At 52.7% G+C, this 21,766-nt stretch overlaps 1 protein-coding gene across 1 annotated transcript; it reads left to right on the top strand.

The window, feature by feature from the left end:
- The first annotated feature begins 1,377 nt into the window (after window positions 1–1,377).
- ISM2 (isthmin 2) lies at window positions 1,378–21,192 on the top strand. The gene is made up of 6 exons (XM_088529352.1): window positions 1,378–1,526; window positions 17,476–17,736; window positions 18,331–18,691; window positions 19,352–19,492; window positions 20,116–20,193; window positions 20,634–21,192. Exons 1-6 carry the CDS (start codon window positions 1,389–1,391, stop codon window positions 21,149–21,151), a joined length of 1,497 nt encoding a protein of 498 aa, XP_088385478.1. The 5' UTR covers window positions 1,378–1,388; the 3' UTR covers window positions 21,152–21,192.
- Window positions 21,193–21,766: the final 574 nt, after the last annotated feature.

Here is a 21,766-nt window from a genome sequence, read left to right as displayed (position 1 = left end):
TTTGTGTTCCCTTGTATGGGAAATGTGTGTGTAGCTGTGTCTTACCAGCCCCTGCGCTGTGGGACGGCACCAACCCTCCCGTAGCCGATGGAGGAGAGGAAGGGAGAGAAGGGCGGGCAGGGGGCTCCGCGTGGGCCCTAACACTGCTCCTTGCAGGAGGCGGCTCCAGTGCTGCCCGCGCGGGTTCCCACCAGCGCTCTGGGTGCTGGGCTGGTATCACCTGCCTCGTTGCTAATGACGTGTTTGAAAAGGTTTCTTGATCCATCTCACATTGGATTCTTGACCTCGCATCTGTCTTGCAGTATGTGTCTTGCTTTAAACATCCCCTTCCATTCCTCTAAATCCTAGGTGTGTGTAAGCCAGATGTTGGTATTTAAAAAAAGAGGTTCAAGTACTGCATGACTCTGCTCACGTGCAGTTGTGGGGTTGTGCCAGCACTGCTGCAGCCATCTCAGACTGACGTTTCCCTGCAGGGAGTCCCTTCTCCCCCTCTCTGACAAAGTTGGCTTCTTCTCCCCCCAACCCCCCTCAAACTGTGCTTTTTTTCTTGTTTTTACCTAATTTGAGAGCCGATGAGCCTCTGTTAAAGATCCTGGGAAAGATGCTTACTGTCCTGCCAGCAAATTCCTACACGAGATTTCCGAGGGGGCTCCGAGGGGCGGAAGAGCAGCCGCGCGCAGCGCGGACTGACCTGGGGGCAGCGCTCGGTGCTGCCGCCGGGCGCGGGCGGGAGGGGAGCCCGGGCCGGCCCCGCGGCCCCGGGCGCTTCTTCCCTCCCTCCCTCCCTCCCTCCTTCCCCGGCCGCGTGTGCGGCGCCCCCCGCTCCGCTCACCCTCCTGTCGGCACCTCCCGCCCCGTCGTGCGGCGGCTCCGGCGCTGCGGAGCCCGGGCCGAGGCGAGGAGCGGGACAAAGACCTGCCGGGCCGGGCCGGGCCGGGCCGGGCCGGGGCCGCCGCGCGAGGGGGCAGCGCCCGCGGGGAGAGGCTCGCGCGGCAGCGGGGGGTCCGGCCCCGCCGGGAGCTCCCGCCGCGCTCGCTCGCCCGAGAGGGGCTCCGTGCAAAGGCGGGGAGCGGCCGCGGGGTCCGGGGTTGCCCGAGGAGCCGCCGGGCGGGAGGAGAAGAAATCAGATTGCCCGCAAGGGGGGCGGGCGCCGCCTCCCCGCGCCGCGAAGCTTTCCGGAGTTATCCTTCAGCATCAGCGGCTGAAGCGGGGGGCGAGCGCGGCGCGCGCCGGGCAGCGCCGCAGGGAGCGGGGCGGCCCCGCTCGGCCCGGCCCGGCCCGCTCGCTCCCCCCGCCCCGAGGGCTGCGGCGGGGCGGGCGCCGCGCGCGCCGCCGGCCTCGCGGGCGCGAGGTGGGGCGAGAGGGAGGGAGGGGAGGGAGCGGGAGAGATGTCTCTGATTAGAGGGAAACTTGCGCTTATTCTAGGCTTTGTCTGCCTGACCGCTCTCCTGGCCGCGGCCAGGGGGCTGCCCGTGAGGAGGCCGCGCAGCAGCAGCCCCAGGGAGCGCGGCTCCAGGCTGGCCGAGGTAAGGAGCGGGAGCGGGAGCGGGAGCGGGAGCGGGAGCGCGCCGGGGCAGAGCCGGCGCCGCGGGGCTCCCGCCGCCGCCTCGCCGGGCGCCGCTGACAGCCGCGGCCGCGGGAGCCCCTCGTGCCTCCCCGCAGGGCCACGCGCGCAGCACGTGCCAGCCGCGTGGGGAGCCCCGCGGGGCAAGCGGCGCTGGGGTGGCGTGTCCCCCTCTCCCCCGGGCTGTCCCCTGGCTCCTTCCGCCGCTCCCGGCTGCGGGGCAGCCCCGGGCCCCGCTCTGCAGGGCAGGGGCTGCTCTGCCGCGCTGCGGCTCCGCGCGCTGCGAGCCGGGCACTGAGCGCGCTGGCCGGCGCTCCGGCAGATGTTTTGCCTCCAGGGGGCAATATCCCTCGTAGGAAAGGGGAGTCCATGCATAACTGACCTACAGTAAAATTAGCAAGGTCTGTGGCTTGCTAGGAACTCAAAAACTCCACTACAAAAATAAGATGTGACAGACTTCAGCCACCATCCATCCTTCACGCCGGGATGCGCCCGGGGCAGATTCCAGCGTGGTCATGCTGCATTTTCACCCGAGCAGCCTGTGCAGGCTCCAGGATCTCCCCGCACGGTGCTTTCCAGTAAAGGTGTGGAGTTCCCCGGGCCCTGCCTCTCCTCTGAGAGCCGAATCCTGCCTAATTCGGATCCTGCAGGCGGTCAGGGCCTGTACAGCTGGGACCGGGGAAGGGAAAGTGTCAGCAAGCAGCAAGGGGCTTGTTAGACCTGGGAACAAATGGGGAACCTGATGGGAATGAAGGTGACGCAAATGGGGAAGGAACAAATCAAGCATGGGAATCAAAGAAGGAAGGGCTTTAAATAAGTAAAACAGAAACTGGAGAATGGTTAAGGCAAGCTGCCTCTATCTTAGAACTGTTCTCTAGGGGAAGAAATTGTATTTCAGAGAGAGATGTGCTTTTAAAATACCATTTGTAAGAATGCTACTGATAGAAAGTAAGCTAAAGAAATAACTTTAAAAAATGACAACGTGACAGTAAGTCAGGGCAAGAGCAACTCAGCTCTGGCTGGCAATACTCTGTGAAAAGCAGTAGTTTTGGTCCAGCAGGTCGATCAAGCTGGCAGAGACCGTGCTGGGAGATGGGCTTGTGGGAAGCAGGGCAGGTACCTCTCTGGTAGCTGCTGTCAAAATGCAGGAGAGATGCTGGCAGCTCCTGTCGACCTTGGCAAGCTCCGTTCCAGGGTAAGACAGTGGGAGCGGGTGTTGAGAGCGCATCTGCAGCACTGAAAACCAGTCCACTGAGCGAGAGAGGCTGCCTTAAGGCTAAGGACCTCCAGTTAACTTTGGTAATGGTTTTTGTTGGAGTCCTCCACTGTGACTGATGCTGATTTGCATGAAAATGCCCATAGGAGCTGAGGTCTAATCATTTGATTAGATTAGACCTTGTAAAGTCTAACTGAAAAAAAAATCCAGAAGAGGCCACAAGCAAAGAAGAGTGAAAAATGGCATGTTATGAAGCTGGACAGGATGCTGCAGGTCTCTGTGTCAGGCCCGTGTTTATCCGATGTCTGAAATAGGGCAGGAAGCGAGGAGTGCTCTTGTCAGTGCTTCTCTGTAAATGGTTGTGAATGGGGAACATTGAGTGACTGGGAAAACACCCCTACAGCACTAGCACAGCAGGGCCTTGCCCTGGGACCTCTGCTGCTTGCAGAAATACAAGCAGAAAGGGAGTTTGTAGGCAAAAGTCTGAGAGTGGAAGTTAGCACACTAAAGGAGGAAAAAGATGAAGGGTTGATTTGCCTTCGAGTCTATTGGTATTTGTGTCTTTCATGCCTTGCATCCGTCAGGGCACTGGCTGCATGGTTCACACAGCAGGGAGAAAGTTGTAGCTGTTGTAACCTATCCACCAACGTGCAGCGGCTGCGTTTTGGGAGGAAATCCTCTATTTCTCCTGCATGTGGAGCAGAATTTGGAGTAGCTGCGTCCCGTTTGAATTAAAGCAGGCAGCACAAGCAAAGCAGTGGTTAAAAATAAAAAAGAAAAGAAAAAAAGAAAAAAAAAAGAAAGTAGCCAGAGTGATTTTTGGGTCATATGCACAGATGGTTCATGTTGCAAAGCTGATAGGTCCTGTCTCTATGGCAGCAGTGCAACCGCATCTGGAGTATTGGTTACATTATGGGTAATGCCATACAGATGTGGGTAGAGTGAAGGCGGCCTGGAGAAAAAATATAGAAATGAAGGAGCAGAGTAGATAGGCAATTAAAATGATTAAACAATTACACAAAATTGACTTATTTTAATTTAATGAAGTTATTTAAAACAAACATTTTCTTCTGTTTAAAATTAAAGGAGAAATTTTGATAATCGTACTCAGCTCCAGAGTTGCACTACTGTATTAAAACAATTTAGATGAAATTAAAAACATTAAGCACATTCCTCAAATTTCTGACTTAGAAGGTCTTAGAATACAGGAAGGATGGAGGGAAAACATGATTTATCTTTGAGCAATGGCTTTATCAGTGTGTTGTGGAGTTGTGTGCTCCAGTAAGGATCTGTTACTTCCAGCCTTTCCAAACGGATCAAACACCTGCATTTACATTTGCTCCACTGTTTATGATATACAGAAAAGCTTTGCCATGGTTCCTGTGGGCCCAGCATAAGCAACAGGTACAGAGAGAATATTTTGTATTTCTTCAGTCTGCTTGACTGGGAGATGAAAAGGCAGAAAAACAGTTTTCTTTGTGAGCTATGACTAATGAGAATCTACTGAGAGAAGATTCCACTAGTTCTCAGACATCATGGCTGTGTTTTGAAAGGTGTGTAGGCTCCAAAGAAGCAGGCAGATGTTAGGAGGTTTCTTAGATGGGTTTTGCCCGTTAGGAGCATCACTCTCCTTGAATTATCCTAGCAGGGTACCTGGTCCCAGCACTGTCCCAAGCAAATGGCCCATCAGATTTGGGTAACTGAATACTTAGGAAAACTAGCCTGTGGAGACAAGGGACAGCTCATCACATTGCTTAATTCTTTGTTTATTTATCAAGTCAGGGGGTTAAATGCAAAATATGTTTTGATAAAGTCACTGGATTTCAAAATATTGGCGTTGAGTGTTGTTAATAGCAGTGTGGATTCTTTCTGACTGATACAGATCAGTTACAGCACTCTTCCGGTAAACAAGAAATAACGGATGTTCTGACCTGCGAGAAATGTAAACAGTAAAACCGATTAAATGTATATCGACTGATATAGCTGCTTAAGTAACTGCATAGATACAGGGTAATAGGGATGAGAGTGATGCTGCTCTTGGTGGTGGCAGCAAGCATCTTGGTGGTGACAGCGTGCTGCAGAGTGAGCCAGCAGCGCTTTATCCAAGTCCAAGCCACCAAGTCCAGTTCTGTTAGGGTTACAAGGTGCTGTGAGCAGCCTCAGCAGGGGGCAAGTGCACTGAGACAGGCAAGGAGCGATAGCGGGGTCTTCCCGCTGCCCACGTGGGTCTCGGACTGCGGAGTGATTCAAATCCAGGTTGGCGCTTGCTGTTTGGAGTTCCCCTTGGCTTAAGGCTTCATGGAAAAACAAATATGCCTTCTCTGAAAAGAGATAACAGAGAGGAATGAAAGAACTAACCAAACCTGGCACAAGGGCTCTATTTGGCTGCAAATCAGTGGGCTTGTACAGCACCTGGTATGCTTGGGTCCTGGCCCGTGGGAAATAAGGAAATAACAACAATACTTATTATTTACTGGTTGCATCAGTCAGTGTAAATAGCAGTGCGAAGTTTCAAAATCAGTGGTCTGCACTGAGGTGTTGTGCTTGCTGTGTAGACATCGCAGCTACCCATGGAGGTTAAAGCAGTGTGCCCTGTGTGTAGGTTGGCAGGTGGTCTGGGTTCAGGGGCCTGAGTGCTGGGAAGTTAAATGCACCTCACTGAAATGACGCCCATGTTGAGGTACTAGCAAGCGGGGAATGAAGGAGGTCCAAGAGGAGTAGAGTCAAAGGAGCTGAAAGGAAAGGTCAGCTGGGCCTGAGGGCAAATTTCGTGGTGGGGGATTGCCAGGAGGCTGCACCTGGGGATAGCCCTGTCACTTGGGGGCCCTGGCAGAGCTTGGCCCTTGCATGAGGAGACCTGGCCAGACCTGGGTAATGGCTGGAGGGAGCCCGGGAGTGACAGGTACATGCAGCTCCCAGTCCTCTCCTGGCTTTCCTGTGGAGTTCTCTTCCCAAGGAGCCGGCTCTTCCTGCGAGGGCTCAGCTGGGGCTCCCTCCGCAGGCTGTGTCAGTAGCAGAGTCATTCTGCCGACGGATGTGCTTTTTACCTTTTCATTTCTTCAGCAATTAAGCGTTCTTGTCTCTGGCTTTGTCCTTGGCGGAGGTCGGATTTGCGGGTACAAAACGTGCACTGAAGCATCCTTCCGCTCTGAAAGGGGCTCTTTGTGCGCAGGGAGGTACTTTACCCTTTGTAGCAAATTTCCTTTTGAGAAGTGCCAAATTATCTTAGTCAACACAGTTGAAACCCCTCAGGCCCTGGGGCTGAGTCAGGAGCAGGAACAATGGGGAGCAGAGTGGGGGAAGCTGCTGAACAAGGGGCTTCTTCCCTTTTCACTGCACAAATAGGTCTGCTGAGTTTCTATTGTGAGAATCAAAGGGGTTCCTGTAAAAGGCACATGTAAGGGGAAGAGATGAGGCATAAATCACTCCACAGGGCATTGCTTGGCTCTCTGGCTTCCCAATGGGAGAAGAAGCCCTTGTCAATAAGCAAGGTGCCCTTTAGGAAGGACGCTCATCTGTTTCCCTTGTGGTCAGCAGCGATCAAGAGCTTCCCTCTGTGCTGTCCTCCCAGCAGCTGAAACCCCGGTGAGCACAAGGCAGGACAACCGTCCCCTTCCATGTGACACAGGCTAGGAGACCGCCGTGCCTCCCGCCACATCTCTTTGGCGCCACGTCGAGGGACACGAGCTAGGCAGTGCAGGGGCCTGCCCTGCTCCCCTCGGCCCTTGGGCATGAGAAGTGAAAAACAGGAATCTGTTGTTCGCTATTGTATGTATGAGTATGTTTTCACTGAGAACAGTTCCCAGAGAACACACCCAGCTGCTTCCTTCATAAGGAAGCTTCAGAACCATCTAAGCTACAGTCCTGACAGTGAGGTGGACTGTGCTTCTCGCTCCTCCAAAGCAGTTTTTTTTGCCCAGAGTCTGTAGGGTATTGACTGCAGTAATGTTTGTATGTGAAAATGCTTCTGTTTCAGACAGAGCCCTTTAAAACTGTAAGGACTCTTTTCCTCCTTTTCTCTTCCTTTCTGCTTTTTTTTAATTATTCATTTAATAGAGCATTTTTGCCTCACTGGGTTATTGGATACTTTCAAACAGACATCTATAAAAATTAACCTGCACAGTATGTTTCAGAGCTGCTCATTTTTTGTGTGTTCCACACAAAACTGTTGTGGGCAGAATCTCTTTGAATTTGTGTAAGAAGCTGCTTCACACTTCCGACATGAAGAGACCAAAAAGATGGTGGCTGCATGCCTCAGAGTTGCAGGTGGCTCTGGGAGTGAGGGGCAGCAAAGCTCCTTGCACCGCAGATTTTATTTGATCTCCAGCAGAAGGCTAAAGCTTCAAAGGGAACAAAATGCTGTAAATTTCCTCTTGATTATTGTTGCCTTCTGCCAGCCGGCAGCGCTGCTGGCGGGGTGTGAGGCCTGGGGCCGGCTGCCGAGAGCCGGGGAGCAGCAGTGCGTGCAGGGCCGAGGAGGCGAGCTGGGAGGCAGAGGGTTATCTCCTCGCGGATTAGAAGGGGTTAGCTGGCACGGTGTGCCGAGCCTTATCTGGCGAACGGGACTTAAGGTGCGAGGCAAGTCTGGGAACGCATCCCGAGCAGCAGGAGCCAAGGCACGTTGCCTTTGTCACGTACAAGGCAGCGGGGAGCGTGGCACGTGTCAGAGGTACCTGTTTCCCCAATGCTGCCTGCCCAACACCTCCGCCGGGCTGCTAGCAGTGGCGGGCTGTCCTCAAATCCCCGCTGAGGTGGCCTGAATTTGGGAGCAAATAAGTCAGCACTGACTTCTAACACTGCTCAACTGCTGGCGGCGGAGTGCACCGCGGTGAAGAACAAGTATTTGGGGGACAGGCCAGGGATGTCCTGTAAGGAGAGGGTCAGCATCTCTTTGTTGCTCTGAAGGAACACGACCAAGGGCTCTTCCCCTCTACTTCTGCAGCTGGCCAGCACTGCTGCTCCCTCCACGTCCCCTCCTAGGCCTCCTCCCAAGCACTGTGGTGCCTTCCTTCCCTTGGTCTGCAGTGGCTCTCGCTGCTCTCAGCCAGAAACCCAGGGGACCCCAGGTGTGCTGCTTTGTGTGATGTCTCCAGTGAGACCAGACCCTGCACATACGTCTTCAGATCTGCCTCCCACCCCCATGTGCTCCCGGAGGCCCTGTGGGTGTATTGCATGGTTAGGCTGGCTCAAAAATCAAAGCTTCCCTTGGGGGAACAGCTCGTTCTTCTCCCCTGGGCAGCATTAGCGGAGGGTCTCCCTGCACACCTGCCAAGAGGGTGTTGGGGGTGCACGGAGGTGTGCGGGCACTGGGGGCTGAGCTGCCTCCTGTCAGCATCAGCTGGGGGCTCCCGTGGGGTTCAGCTTCTCCAGCACTTGGGCTCATCCCTCTGCTACTGAGCCCAGCCTGGGGAACCTTGTGCTTCTCCTTCTGGGCTTTGGGAGTTCTGCAGCAGGAAAGCATCTGGCTGGGGAAAAAACACTGAGATAGAAATCCATGTACCAGCCCCCTCCCCAGACAGAAGCCTGTGGGAAGCATAATATCCATTCTACGTGTGACTGAGAGGAAAATGTCTGAAGAGTTGCTGAAATGTACCATTCGTTTTTAATCATTAAGGCCTGAAGGTGAAGCAAGACTTAGCTGTAGCCCCTAGAGATGTCGCTGTCCTGGGATTACAGCTAAGGTGCCACTGGGAAATTATGCCAAAATGCGAAGGAGACATCAGTAGGGACTAAGATATTGGAAAAACAGGATTCTCCTTCTAGATCTGCCTTAGCTTACCTCTGCGTTTGGGCTCATATCTGCACCCCTGCAAACCTCACATCCCCACCTGGTGAGAAAAGAAATTTTTTTTTTGCAAAGCTATTTATTCAGTAGAAACTATCCTTGAATAGTTCATGAACAAAGGAGTTACAAACAGCACAGGCTGGATCCCGGCAGCCCTTTCACAACGCAGTGACAGGCAGGAGTCATTAAATCCCACCGCCTGGCTGGAGAGGAGACTTGGCAGCACAAGACAGCTGCTCACGAGCCTGTCCTGAGCATACCAGGGATGGTCACATGGGAGCATTCGGCATGGGGACTATGTCCATGAAGAGGCTTCAAAGTAACCCTGGGAGTTGTTTTGGACGGTCATGGAGGTGGCAGCCACAAGGGCATGGGGAGGATAAACCTCAACCTGCTGGTCTTTTCCATCTGGTTGTCATCAAAGTCTTCAGCAGCTGTGGCAAGAGTATCCCTGGAAGGCCTTCCCCTAACGTGTGGCTCCTCAAATGCAGAGGTGACAGTCTTAGGAGCGAGGCTCTTGCAAGGACATCACCCTGCTGGTGCCAGCTTGTCTGCCAGGCTGTTGGAAAGGCCCTGGGGAAAGTATGTGGAGAGGAGCTGAGCTTGCTCAGCTCCACCAGTCACTGCTAGGGAGCTGCAGACCAAATGCTTAGGGGACAAGGGCTGGATTTTACTAAAATGTCCCTTTTCTGGGGAAATGTCCCTTTTCTCTGCTTTTCTGGGAAGCAGAGATTCAAGCATTCCTACTTAGATCCCTTTCCTTGAAGTTGCTCTGGGACAAACTTGGGTGCCTGTTTTGTCCTTTGTTGACACAATCCCTACTAGATTCACCTCCGTTTGGTTTCTCTGGCAGGGATCGGACCCCATCCACAGAAAAGGCAGCTCATCCTTTGCCTGGCCCTGCACTTTGCTCTCTCCCAGGGCAGCTGGTGCCGTGCTTGGGTGAGGGAGCAGGACCGCCCCGATGTCCCTCCTGCTCTGCATCTCCCATCCTCGCCACTGCCTCCAGCAGGCCCAGGAGGCCAGCTGTAACCTGGTCCTTCCTATTTCTCTCTTTGGGAAAAAGAAATCCCAATGGTTTCACAGGAACAACAGCAAGTTGTTTGGAAGGGGGAGGGAGGGCTGGAGGGAATAGGGGTGCTTGCTTTGCTATATTTGGAGTGTGGGTGTTTTTTTTTCTTTTTTTTTTTTTTCTTTTGCAGTTTTGTCTGAGCTGCGATAGTAAGGGAAGCAGCAGCTGGAGCAATTGGAGGGTTATGGTGTGCAGAGAAACAAATGTGTATCATTAGCTGGAACAAGTTAATGGTTACTAAAGCACATGGGGTTTAGAGCTGGAACAAGTTAACAGCAACTCAGTCAGATGCATTAAGAGCTTATGTGCATTACAGCACAGCTATGCTAACAGAAACCATGTGCCCCGCTGGAGATGGTGCCAGAGAGCGCGGGAGGGCACGGGTGTGCGCCCGCCACCGCTGCGGGGGACGGGCCGCGCGCAGCCTCGCGGTGCGGGCAGACAGGGCTCTGGTACCCGCGGTGCTTCTCTGGCACGTGTCTGTGCTGTGCAGTAAGCTGCCTTCCCTTCTTCTCTGCTGTGGCTCTCTGGCTGGTTAGGCTGGAGGGCAGAGCAGTCCATCATGGGCATGTGCCGCACACACAAAATCAGCGTGGGCTGCATTTGGGAGGGCCTTCCTGGAAGGCGCCTTTCATGGTCATGACATGGGAGGCCCTGGATGTCCCTCCGGCCTGGCCCCAGGCTGTCTGAGAAACCTTGAGCAAGTCGTTTCCTTTGTAAAAAATAAATAAATAAATTTTACACTCTTTATTTTGGTGTTAAGGACTTAAAAACATTTATGGTGGAGAGAAAAGTATCCACTTGTGACATTGAGGAGGGCAGTAGCAATGCATGGAAGAGCCACCGGACTTTTTCTTGTCCTCCTCATATCACAGGTGCTGTGGGAAGCTGGCTGAGGACAGCAAGAGCAGGTCACCCACCTGGACACATGCAGGGCGGCGCGGTCAAGGGCGCTGGGGCTGAGAGGCCGGGCTGCCGATGGGGTGGGCAGCAAGGCGCGCTCATGGCTCCAGGCCAGCCGGCCCGATTTCAATATTGCAGAAACGCTGTGTTCCTCCTCCCTTCCCAGCCCTGCGCACTGTTGGTGTTGCTCCATGCTGCGGTGCCCACTGCAGCAGGGATGGTTGGGTCTCCGAAGCGATGTAGCTGCAGGTGGTGAAAAGTGTTTGTAAAGCTGTTATCATTGTGAAAGTGAATGTGAAACATGAGGAATCCTTTGATGTTGACACCTGCAGCTCCCTTTTCAAGACAAGTGGAATAGGACTATTCAGAAAAGAGGATGACTCCGTAAGATCTGAAGTGCTTTGATAATGGCATGAAGATAGTAATCATGAAGGTGTAATAATTATCTCCACAGGTCACAGATCACTGCCAGCTCCCACTGGTCTATCATAAACAGGATCATTGTACTATCTTTCAGAATATGAAGGAAGCTGTTAATGTCTTTACTTAAAAAGAGAAAAGAGCCCAACTTGTGTTTAAGTTGATCCTTAGCTGGCCTGGTGAGTAAAGCAGAAGCCCAGCAACCGGGAGATCTTGGTCCTGCTTTTTACTGTGTTCAAATCTATCTTTTTGACCAAGGTGGCTTTTTGCACTGAAAGGGACTTGATAGGATCAGGAACAGGTCCTGGTCGTAAGGGGCTTGCATGGCTTCTGCTTGGTCTCTGTCAGAGCCAGCAATTTGGCTCTGTGTGCTTCCTTCTGCCTGGTGTGCTTCTCAGCTGGGTATGCTCAGGAGCCCAGGTAGGCCCTGGAGTTAATCCAGCTGGTCTAATTTGGTCTGATTTGCTCTTTTAGGCTTTGCAGCAGGAGGGTGAATGGACAAATAGTGACTGTGTTGGCACCCTTTGGTACTGCAGCAGGTTGTAGTGGAAGTCACCTTTGCCTTGCCCATAGGGATGGGGCTAACAGTGCTGCCAGTGCTGAACCTTCACTAAAGCCCTTTTCACTAGCAAGAGCGTAACCAAGGACGGAAGAAGTGGTGCGCACTCCAGCCGTAATTTGCCTCTATCAAAGTTTTCAGAAAATCTTTCAGAAAATCTCTTTGAAAATCTTGAGTGGTAGCTCTTATTAAGCCTGATGTATGTCAAAAGATGTTGCTTCTGAATGTTGAGATTGTAGTGAGGGAGGTGTGTCAGTGACAAACATGGGATGGCAGCATTGCTTTTCTGATTTTCTCTTATGCATCCACCCTGCTCTTGATATCTCTAGGAGCACATTATGGCACAGTTATGGAAAATCTGTTAAACAGATGATGAGTTGATTGGTAGTGGGGGTCACTTGTGTAATCTCTATTCAGTTGCTTTTCCATCTGCCCGGAGGACTGTGCTGGTGGATAGGTTATTGGGCATGAGAATCGAACTATGGCTCTGTGGAGGTTAAAGCGGTCTCAGCTGGCTGGACTAAAAAAGCCATTTCTTTTGGCAGTGTCTGTCATAGGGTCGTCAACCTGCGAGCAGACCTCAGAGTTTGGGAGGGGGATGCTGAATTTGTTCCTGTTGATTATCCTGCTGTCAAATGCTGCAGTTTTCCTTTCTTTTAAAGCAACTCTACATTGTTACTTATTAGCACAGAAATAACCTCCCCATTTCCCTACTACCAATGAAAACTGTTCTGAACCTTTCTACAAACGACCTAACTGAAGCCAGCGCCTCCACCAGCCAGGCCGGGTTTCCTTCTGAAGCAAACAAGCAACACCCCCGTACTCCAGTAGCTTTGTAACAAAACCCTGCTCTGGAACTGGTCTCGCTTGGTTTCAGATCAAAGATAATTTTCTTTTGAAAGTTTGCTCCACATCTTTGTAGTTTTTCTAGGTAAATACAGGGGTGAAAAAAATATTTTCTATTTTGTACTCAGCTAATTCAGAAGTGGATAGGTTTGCTACAAAATGCAAAGCATTCTAAAATATTGGAGAGAGCTTGGGGGAAGAGTAGGAAGACATATAGGCTCAGCTGAAGGTACAAAAAATAAATAGTTCTTCTGGTTGGGTTCTTGCTTCAGAACAATGATGTAGAATGATTTTGAAGGACGTATGACAACATGAGCAGTAATAATTAAGCAACAAAAAGCACATTCCTTATAATTATATCCCACAGTGCTACACTGGCCGTTAGCAGATAGGTCATTTTCTTCACTGCAGCGTTAACAAGCCCAAAGTACAAACCAAATGTTGCCTCTGATCTGACTCCTGCATGCACAGCTCCCTTTGGCTGAAGCTAAATGAGTTTATGTTCTTGCTAATTGACTCAAGGTAGGGTTTGGGTGGGAGCTGCTTCCTCTGAGCCTGTTGCACAGGTTCCAGCATTGCTCCCCTCTCAAGGGGAGTTAGCACAAGTATATGCAGCTTGGGTTTAACCCCACAGTGAAGAACAACTCTGCTAAGTAATGCGTGTAGATACAAGTAGTGTTGGCAGGGGTTTAAAATAAAGAGCATGGCAATGTTTGGTGTATAGGATGATACTGAAAAACATGCTGGAGCAACGAATATCTTTGTTTTTTGTGACAGCAAAGAAGTTGTGTTCTTGATTGCCATCAGACAACACAGCACACAGGGCTGTTTGACTGCTATTTCCAGGCTTTGAATTGCTGTGGGATCTGACATGTCTAATCATTTTTATGTAAAAGCTACAGCTTTTTTTTTTTAATGCAATTTTGATTCAGAATCTTAAGGTTATAGCCAAGTTGCAGATTTTAAGACCAGAAGAATCATTGGACCCTTCAATATCACCAATAGCACAGATGCTTATACATATATGTTGAGCCCAGTAAGTTGCATCTGACAGTCTCCACAAGAGATATTGCCGCTTTCCCTGTTAGCTTGTTCCTGTGGTTGATCACCTACTGCGTTAAAAACATGATTCCCATTTCTCAGTTGAATTTTTTGGGCTTTGATTCACAAATGTTGGATCCCGTTATGTGCTTCTGTTCTGATTAAAGAGTCTCTGGTGCCTGCTAGTTATTTGCTTAAAGAACCAGGAAATCAAGTCATTGCTTTATCTTTTCATCATGAAAAACAGATTGGATTCTACAAGTTTCTCAATGTTAATTTTTTCTTATGACTCGTAAGGCTTTTACAGCTGCTCTCTTCATTGTCTTCAGATGTCCAAATGACTTTAATAGAGGTATATGGACTAGAAATGGAAAACATCAGCACTTCATCTTTAGCAAAAAGGCATGCATTCTCCCTGCCCTTTCCCATATTCTATGTTGTCCTTGTTGTGTACAAAGCAGACATGATGCTAGGGTGAATTACTATTCAGCTTCTTCCGCTTCCTGATTTGCTGAGTTTGTGCCTAGAAATGTTTAGGCAGTCCTACATGCTGTAGAGCCTGGGACTATCCAGAGGAGGGCTCAGGAGTGGTAGAAAGGCAAGTAGACAGGCAGGTGTGATCAGAGCATTTGGTTTTATTGCCTTCAGTTTAAGCAGAGCTTTTGCAAACGGAAACTGAAGTTCTTTCCAGAGTGCTGTAGGGTCGGGTTCCAGACTCATAAAACCTTTGCTCCAAGCCAGTTAGGATATTGCTGTGCTCATCAAGTGTACGCAAAGGAACCGGAGCTGGGCTGATGGAATTACCTGCTCAGCTTTTTATTTTGCTTGATGCGGGCTGGTTGCAGAAAAAGGCTAGGAAAGCAGCCATGAGATATTGATGAATTCCAGACTCTATGCTTTCTGCTTCTGATGTTTGCTGGGAAAAGTACTTTCCCAATGGTAGAATGATGGGAGCTGCTGTTAGCCTTGCAATGGTTTATTGATGGTGAGGTTTGTTTTATTTGCAATCTCTGTGTATACGGTTGTACTGGCTGTCTGATCCAGTGGCTGGGAGTGGGCACTGGGACATACATGGAGATTGAGAGGGACCAAAAGGCTTGGAGCCACTGGTCTCAACAAATGCATCCTTTCTCCTGAGCAGCAAAGCAGGGAAATATCATTTTCATTCTGGACAGGCAAACTTGTCTTTTTTCATTAGCTACTGCACTAAAATAGGTTAGCTTTGGGTTTGATGACTCCGTACAGCTGGTTTCTAATGCAAGCCTGAGAAGAGAATGGGCATTGCGTGGCAGTGGTGCAAGGGTTAGCGGGGCTGCCTGTGTCCCTGCTGGGAGCTCCTCAGCGAGGGCCAACGTGCCCTCAGTGCAGCGAGGGCAGTGCAGCGAGTGCGGGCCGCGCTGCAGTGACTGCAGCGAAGGGGAGAGCGCCTGGGCCTCGTTGCGATCCACAGCTCAAAAGGAGAGCTTGATAAGCTGGGGCAGGGCATGGTGTGGGAATCTGCTGTGGAGAAACATTTGATTTAAGGCCAAATATTAACCAAGAGAAGCTAAAGAGGAAAGTGTTTGATAGCGTTAGGGAAGAGCCGGTTTGTGCAGTGTAGTGACCATTACTGAAAGAGTTATGCCCATGAGACCTTGTATTGCAGTGTCTTCATGGTGCATGGGTGTTGGCAGCCCTTCAGTGGGGCATGCAGTAAAGGGCAGGGAGCTTTTCACAGTCAAGCTCCTTGCTGAACTTCGGATAGCAAAGCCACTTTGGCGGACAACAGCTGGACAGCTGGCTGTGTAAGCAGATGTTGTGAAGGCTGGAAATCAGATGGTGATCCTCTTGCCAGAGGTCCAGATTGCTGGAGGTGGAGTTTGGGCTATCAAGCGTGAACACGCTGAGGGGCCCTTGTGCTTCCAGAGGGCTTGTGGGCAGAGAAGGAGAGCACTGTTAGGCCTCTCAGCCAGTTCCTCTGCAACAGGCTACGTTTTCCTTGTGGGAACAGCACTCCAAATTTCTTGAGCTTGTTTAGGCGTAAAATCTGAATTAGGCACTGAGTGTAAGTTTGGAGACTCAAAGTCTGTTCCTCACTCTGTCACTGTGACATCTTCGGGTAAATTCAGATCTCATTTCTCAGACCTCAGTTTCCATGTGTATAAAATTGAAGCTGTCTGTGAATGAGCTTATCCAGCCTTGTTAAGCTCATTGCAAATTATACATGAATGCCAGTGTTGCAGAGCTATTGGCATTCCCATTTACAGGGGTTGCATTTGGCACGGTCTGGAGTGCCACATGCCACTGGGAGCAAACCTCGCACTAGTGACCGATGTCCTGTGGCTGGTGCTAGCAAAGCACATCTGTGGGATGTGCAGGACATCGCCTTCTTTGCGTCCCCTTGTCCTTGGAAAGGTGGCTGGTGCTGGAGGCCTTTAGGAGGGATAGTCCATAGCACTAGGCTGCGAGCTGCTCTGTGCTAGGCAGGATGCTCACCTCTGGGATGGCATCCTGGGAGCGTCCACAGTCATCAGTGGCCAAGCCTGCACCCCGTAGTCACATCCCCATTCACCAGTGCAGTGTCACCTCCTCACTTGTCTCCCCGCAGCAAAGTGGAGGTCCAGAAGCCATGGAGGTACCAGCACCTACCATGGCCAGGCTGCTGAGACTAACCTGCACTGGGGCTGGGAAGAGGCCAGAGCATAGTGCTGCCCAGCAAGTCCAAGTGGGGTGGTGACCCTTCACAGAGCTCTGCCACCTTAGGTTGAATCCCTTCCTCCTCACTAGCCATTTGTTTTGCACCAATACAACCGCCTTGAGCTCTTGCAGCTTGCGATGCACCCAAGGACAGGACACAGCAGGGCTCAGGACACTCGGTGTGCAGCAGGTCTCCCCACAGGGCAGAGGTGGGCTGCCTGCCTTGCAGAGCTCATCTGCTCTGTCCTTCCTTACCATATCCTCCTTGCCCCCAGCCAGGGAGCCCCTGGGCCTGAGAGGGAGGGCAGGGAGACCTGGCAATAGGCTGAAGCAGAGAGATCAGAGGCAGAAGGGCTAGCACTGAGCTGGGCATCCCTTCTGCATGGTTTTGGACAAGGCTTTGAGTAGGGCAAATGGGCAGAAGGGGAAGAGGCAGGCAGAGGGGTCTATCTCTACCACCTTTCTGCTGCACGGCGGTGCTGGAGGAAGCCACTCGTCCTTGCTAGGGAGAGAAGGCAGCTTCAAATTCTCCCTCTAGGCATTGCAACCTCCCTCTCTTCAAGGGCCCATCTGGTGAAGTCTGTCACAGACCCTTCCCCGCGTCCAGCCCGGCGCTGTTCAGCGGCCAAGGGACCAGCAGTGTCCCTGCTGCTCTTTTCCCTTGCCTGGGGGAGGGGGATGCGGGCAGCAGAGCTTTGATGTGCGGGCACAGGGCTAGCGGGCAGGCCTGTGTGTGTGCTCATGAGAGCCTGGCCTGGCTCCAGCCGCCTTTGAAGTGCTCCAGTGATCAGGATGAAAGGGAGGGGAGTCCTTCCCGAGCCATCTGGCTCTAATTGCAGGTAGAAATGCCTCTCTGCTCCCCCCCCGTGGGGAGGGGCGCTCCGCTCTTTTCCTTAATCCCACTGCTCTCGCCTGGGCTGGCGCGAGGGGCGAGCGTTGGAACAAAGCAGTGCCGGCAGCACCAGCAGCGCTTGCGGAAATGCTGTGAATTCAGGCACCTCTGCTCCGAGTGTCAAGCCCTAGGGCCCTGCAAACCTTCCTGGGCATGGTCTTGCCTTGGCCCAGGCTGTGGCAGGGAGACACTTTACCAGTTGTTCCTGTCTCCGGTTTCTCGGATGCACTGGAGCCTGCTGTCCCTTTGACTCACGGCCTTTCATGCCAGCGTGTGCTGAGCGCAGAAATGAGTAACGTGGGAACTTGGTGCGAGCTGCTCCACTTGGCAGGGATGGCCCGGGCACTTCCTCGCCGCTGGCACGGCCGCACTGCACCCCGGTCCAGGAGGCGTCGGCGGGACCCAGCGGGATGGTCTCCTCCCTGCTGCCAGGTGCCTGCTCCTAGCACGAGAGGTCTGGTGGAGCCAGGCACCTGTCCTCACTGCCTCTTCCCTGTCCAGGTGTCTGCCTCGTCTGACCCTCGCTCGGCCGGGGACGAGGAGCTGGCGCCATTGGGCAAGGCGCGGGGCCTGAGGCGGAGCGGGCAGGCTGGCCCACGGCGGCACAGGCGCCGCTGGGCGGCTCAGCAGGCTACCAGGAGCCCAGCAGTGCCCCAGCCCGGCGGCACTGGCCAGGAGGAGAGCCTGCCCTTCGTGCTGGACCTGCAGAGCCTGCCAGGGCTGGCCAACGTCGACCTGAGCGCCCAGAACCCAAACATCCAGGTGGGCAGCAGGCCTGGGCAGGCTGGGGGTGCTGTGTGCTAGCCACTCCTTGCACTCCCTTGCTGCCTTATTTGGTTCCCTAACAGGCATGTTTGTATGAGCAAGGGTTCATTTCCTAGACTACATGTGGCTGCTGCCATGTATGTTGGTAAATACCTCTTAGGCGCAAGCAGCTGGCACTGATCACTAAACTCCCTTAGAAGGAGTTTGTTCATGCCCTTTCTCCCTGCCATCCAAAGCCCCTCTCCATAGAGCAAGGGTGGGAGTCCCCAAGGAGACATCCTCTCCATTTCTGCATATTGTATCTACATGCTCACTGCTGCTTCAGTGACTACCAGACACCTTTACCAACCTGCTGAGTTTGCTGCAATTGGTACCTCTCACTCTGACCCTCCTCAGTCCCTCCAAATGGCAGACAGGAGGTAAGACTCATCATGTCCATTGTGCTAGTCCCATAGACCAACGCAGCCCTGATCTTTCAGGCTAGGAATCAGTGCACAGGCTGGAAGGGTCCTCCCTGCTTTGGGGAATGTGCAGCAGCTGGGCAGTCGGCTGTGTCCTGGCTAACTGCGCTGCCTGCGTCTTACTTTTCAGGTGACCATTGAAGTAGTGGACGATCCTCAGGCTGAGATGGAGATGGACTTGTTGAAGGAGACAAGGAACGACTGGTCCCTGACATCCTCTGAGTGGCTGTCCCACAAGGACCTGTTCTGGCCCCTCTTCTGGGAATACACTGACCCTGCTGAGGAGGAAGAGGAGGAGGAGGAGGAGGAAGAAGAGGATGACAACCTAGATGTAAGAGACAAAGAGGAGGAGGAAGAGGAGGAGGAAGAGGAAGATTACATGTCGGAGTATGATGAGGAGGAGGAGTCCATGCTAAGTGGAGTGGGAGGTGACTGGGACCAGCGGTGGCCTGGGCAGAAGAACTGGATCTTTAAGGAAAAATATAATTACGGTGAGTCCCCTCAGCCCCACGCAGTGAGCAGCCACCCTGCCCTCCCCTGCCCAGTCTGAGCACAGCCCCCTGTGCTGCTAGGAAAGGCACAGCACTCAGTGCCTCCAGGCAGAGGATCCAGAGGATCCAGGCAGATCCTTGCAGAGAATCAGAGTATCCTGGTGCTCAGCCTCTGTTTACAAAAATAAGTAAACTGGTGAGCAAGCCCAGCATCTGCCTGAGCCTGCAGACAGCCACAAATTCCCATGTCACAGCAGGGATTTCCCTTGCACATAATCAGACCAGAGTACAGATTCTAGTAAAGGCAAACTCAGACTTGAAATAAGGTCTAAATGTGGCAAGTGTCACTAAAATTGAAGCAGCCTGGACACGTCCTGGAGAGATGAACTGCAGAGCATTGGGAGCTCAGTGCTGGACAGGGGGGCAGATCCAGGAGTGTAGCAGCTTGGGGGCTTTCAGGAATATCATGAGGCTGGTGGTAAAGCCTGGCAGGGTAACTTGGGGTCCATCCAGATGCTCTGGGCAGCACTGGCCATGTTTGCTTCTAAAGATCTCAGGAACAAGGCAGGAGTTGAAATTGGCCCCAGGGATCCTGGATGGCTTCAGGTTCCTCTCCTGTTAAGTCTTTATACAAGATTCACTGCTCTCTGCCTGTCCCAGACTATGAAGATGAGGAGGAATGGAGCACTTGGTCCCCTTGCAGCATCACCTGCGGCAGTGGCAATCAGAAGAGGACCCGGTCCTGTGGCTACGCCTGTACAGCAACGGAGTCGAGGACCTGTGACCTGCCACGTTGCCCTGGTTAGCCTCAGCCTTCATCTGCTGGGTGTCATCCAAGCCTCTGCACAGAGCTGGTGGTGCACACGTCGTGGCAGAGCAGACTGGGATGGGGAGGGAGTGCTACGCAGGGCACAGGCTACATCGTCTCAGGGAGATCTCCTGTTAACGGGGTAACAGGGAGATGCTTGTTCCAGAAATACACACATCGGGCTTTGTAATTATTACCCTCTCCAGGATTGAAGTGCCCAGTTCCTCTTCTCTTGGCACTGCTCATGCTTCAAGAACTGCCTAAGTATTGCGATCCTGATTAATGAAAATGGCCATTTGTTTCTGTTAAGAAGCCCTGGTGGGGCTCCATAGCACATGGTTCATAAAGCGAGATCTTGATGTCTGTCCCTGCGGCTTTGTTGTGAGCCAGCTCCATTCACAGGGCTTTGTTTAACCCCCAGATTTAGGCCCTTCTGGGGCCTTTTTGTCCTGCATGTCTTCTGTTGGACCTTCCATGCACGGGGCAGTGTCATCAAAAGCAAGAAAGAGGGAGGGGTTGGTAGGGTAGCATCTGCTACCCTGATAGAGTAGAAAAAGACTCTGTCACCTCTCCTGATTTTCACCCTCGCCCTTTGCTTTGTCTTTTCTCTGTAAAGGAGCAGAGGGAGAAATGACCTTCCCCACAGAGGAGACTCCTTTTAAAAGTGACAATACCACCGAGCTGTTCAACTCAGGTCAGCCTTTGCTTCTTCCCCATACTTGGGATCTGGGTGCTTTCTGTGCAATACCTTATGGGGCATGTGACTGGCTACCTGGGAGTGCTCTGGCCAAGGGCTTTCAGGTCTGGTATCAGAATCTAGGTCCTTTCACCAACCCATGCAGTCTGCAGTGTTGTAGCTAGTTGTGTTGGTAGACGCAGTTACCCTCAGAGCCCTATTTTATGGTGTGCTGGTTGAAACCAGCCTGCCGTGTTCCCTCCCGAAGCTTAGCTGTGGTGTTGATCAAGATGATGTTTCTGGTCAGCCTCCATCAGCACCTGCTCTACAAAGGAGCCTGGTAGCTTCTGTCTAGTGGTTGCTAGCTTGCCTGACATTGCTGACTAGATTGCAAGCCAGCTAGTTACAGAACTGGCCTGGCTGATCCCGCTCTTACTATTTTTGATGCTTCCTCTCAGATGTAGACAGCTGTGAGAAGTGGCTGAACTGCAAGAGTGACTTCCTCACCAAGTACCTGAGCAAGGTGCTGACAGATCTGCCCAGCTGTCCCTGCTCCTACCCGCTGGAGGCGGTTTACAGTGCCGTGAACCTGCGGGACGAGCGCCAGGGCAAGAGCTTCCGCTGGCGGGACGCCAGTGGGCCCAAGGAGCGCCTGGACATCTACAAGCCCACGGCCCGCTTCTGCCTGCGCTCCATGCTCTCCTTGGACAGCACCACGCTTGCTGCCCAGCACTGCTGCTATGACGAGCACACCCGTCTCATCACCCGGGGCAAAGGGGCTGGAGTCCCTAATCTCATCAGCACTGAATTCTCCCCGGAGCTGCACTACAAAGTGGACATGCTGCCTTGGATCCTCTGCAAGGGGGACTGGAGCCGGTACCACGCCGTGCGGCCTCCCAACAACGGGCAGCAGTGCGCTGACAACCCTGCCGAGGAGGAGTACCTCTCCCAGCTGCAGGAGGCCAAGGAGTACTAGGCTCTTGCCATGCTCAGAGGAGCCGCGGGGCAGCAGGTCTCCCACACAACCTCAGGGGAGCCCCTGGGAGCTGGTGATTCTTACAGCAGCCCAGGCCAGCAGGCTATAATAGCTGCAGACACCTCTTGTGTATCCCTTCCTTGGGAATGCAGCAGCCCAGCAAAGCCCAGGGTCCTGCTCACAGGCTTTGTTGGTGCCAGCCGGAGCAGGGAGGATTTACCATCCATCTTCTCTTTTCAGAAAGGTTCATTGGCTCCTTTCTGATGTCCAAGGGTGGGGAAGTTTATTGCTGGGTGATCCCTTCCATGCCACCTGGGAGGAAGATCTCACACCATCACTTCCCTGGGGTACCTCATAATCTAGGGGTTCCCTGGGCTGCTGAGGGGGGAGCTGAACAAATTAGAGCCAGTGAGGAATGAAAAGTAAAAGGAGGGCTCTTCCCCTCTACACTTTTCTAAAGCATTCTCTGCAATTTTTCAGTGCAAGCCCCGAGCTGAGGATCTGCAGGATGAAATGGCCTCAATTTGTGTTGGCTTCACACTGCATCTGAGGAGCTGGCTGGGTGCAGGAGGAGCTGGTTGGTCATGCCTGCACACCTGGCCTGGCTTGGACTGG

Source organism: Tinamus guttatus, unplaced genomic scaffold (genome assembly GCF_059628265.1).
Source record: "Tinamus guttatus ecotype Peru unplaced genomic scaffold, ASM5962826v1 Tinamus_guttatus_pri_ptg000327l, whole genome shotgun sequence".
NCBI classification, from domain to species: domain Eukaryota; kingdom Metazoa; phylum Chordata; class Aves; order Tinamiformes; family Tinamidae; genus Tinamus; species Tinamus guttatus.
The sequence above is the reverse complement of the archived record's forward strand: the minus strand, read 5'-3'. Positions and strand labels throughout refer to the sequence as shown.

Coding starts and splice junctions, on each gene's coding strand:
- ISM2 (XM_088529352.1), top strand. CDS start 1,389: ATGTCTCTGATTAGAGGGAAACTTGCGCTTATTCTAGGCTTTGTCTGC. Junction 18,692..19,351: donor TAAGGAAAAATATAATTACG/GTGAGTCCCCTC, acceptor TGCCTGTCCCAG/ACTATGAAGATGAGGAGGAA. Junction 20,194..20,633: donor CACCGAGCTGTTCAACTCAG/GTCAGCCTTTGC, acceptor GCTTCCTCTCAG/ATGTAGACAGCTGTGAGAAG.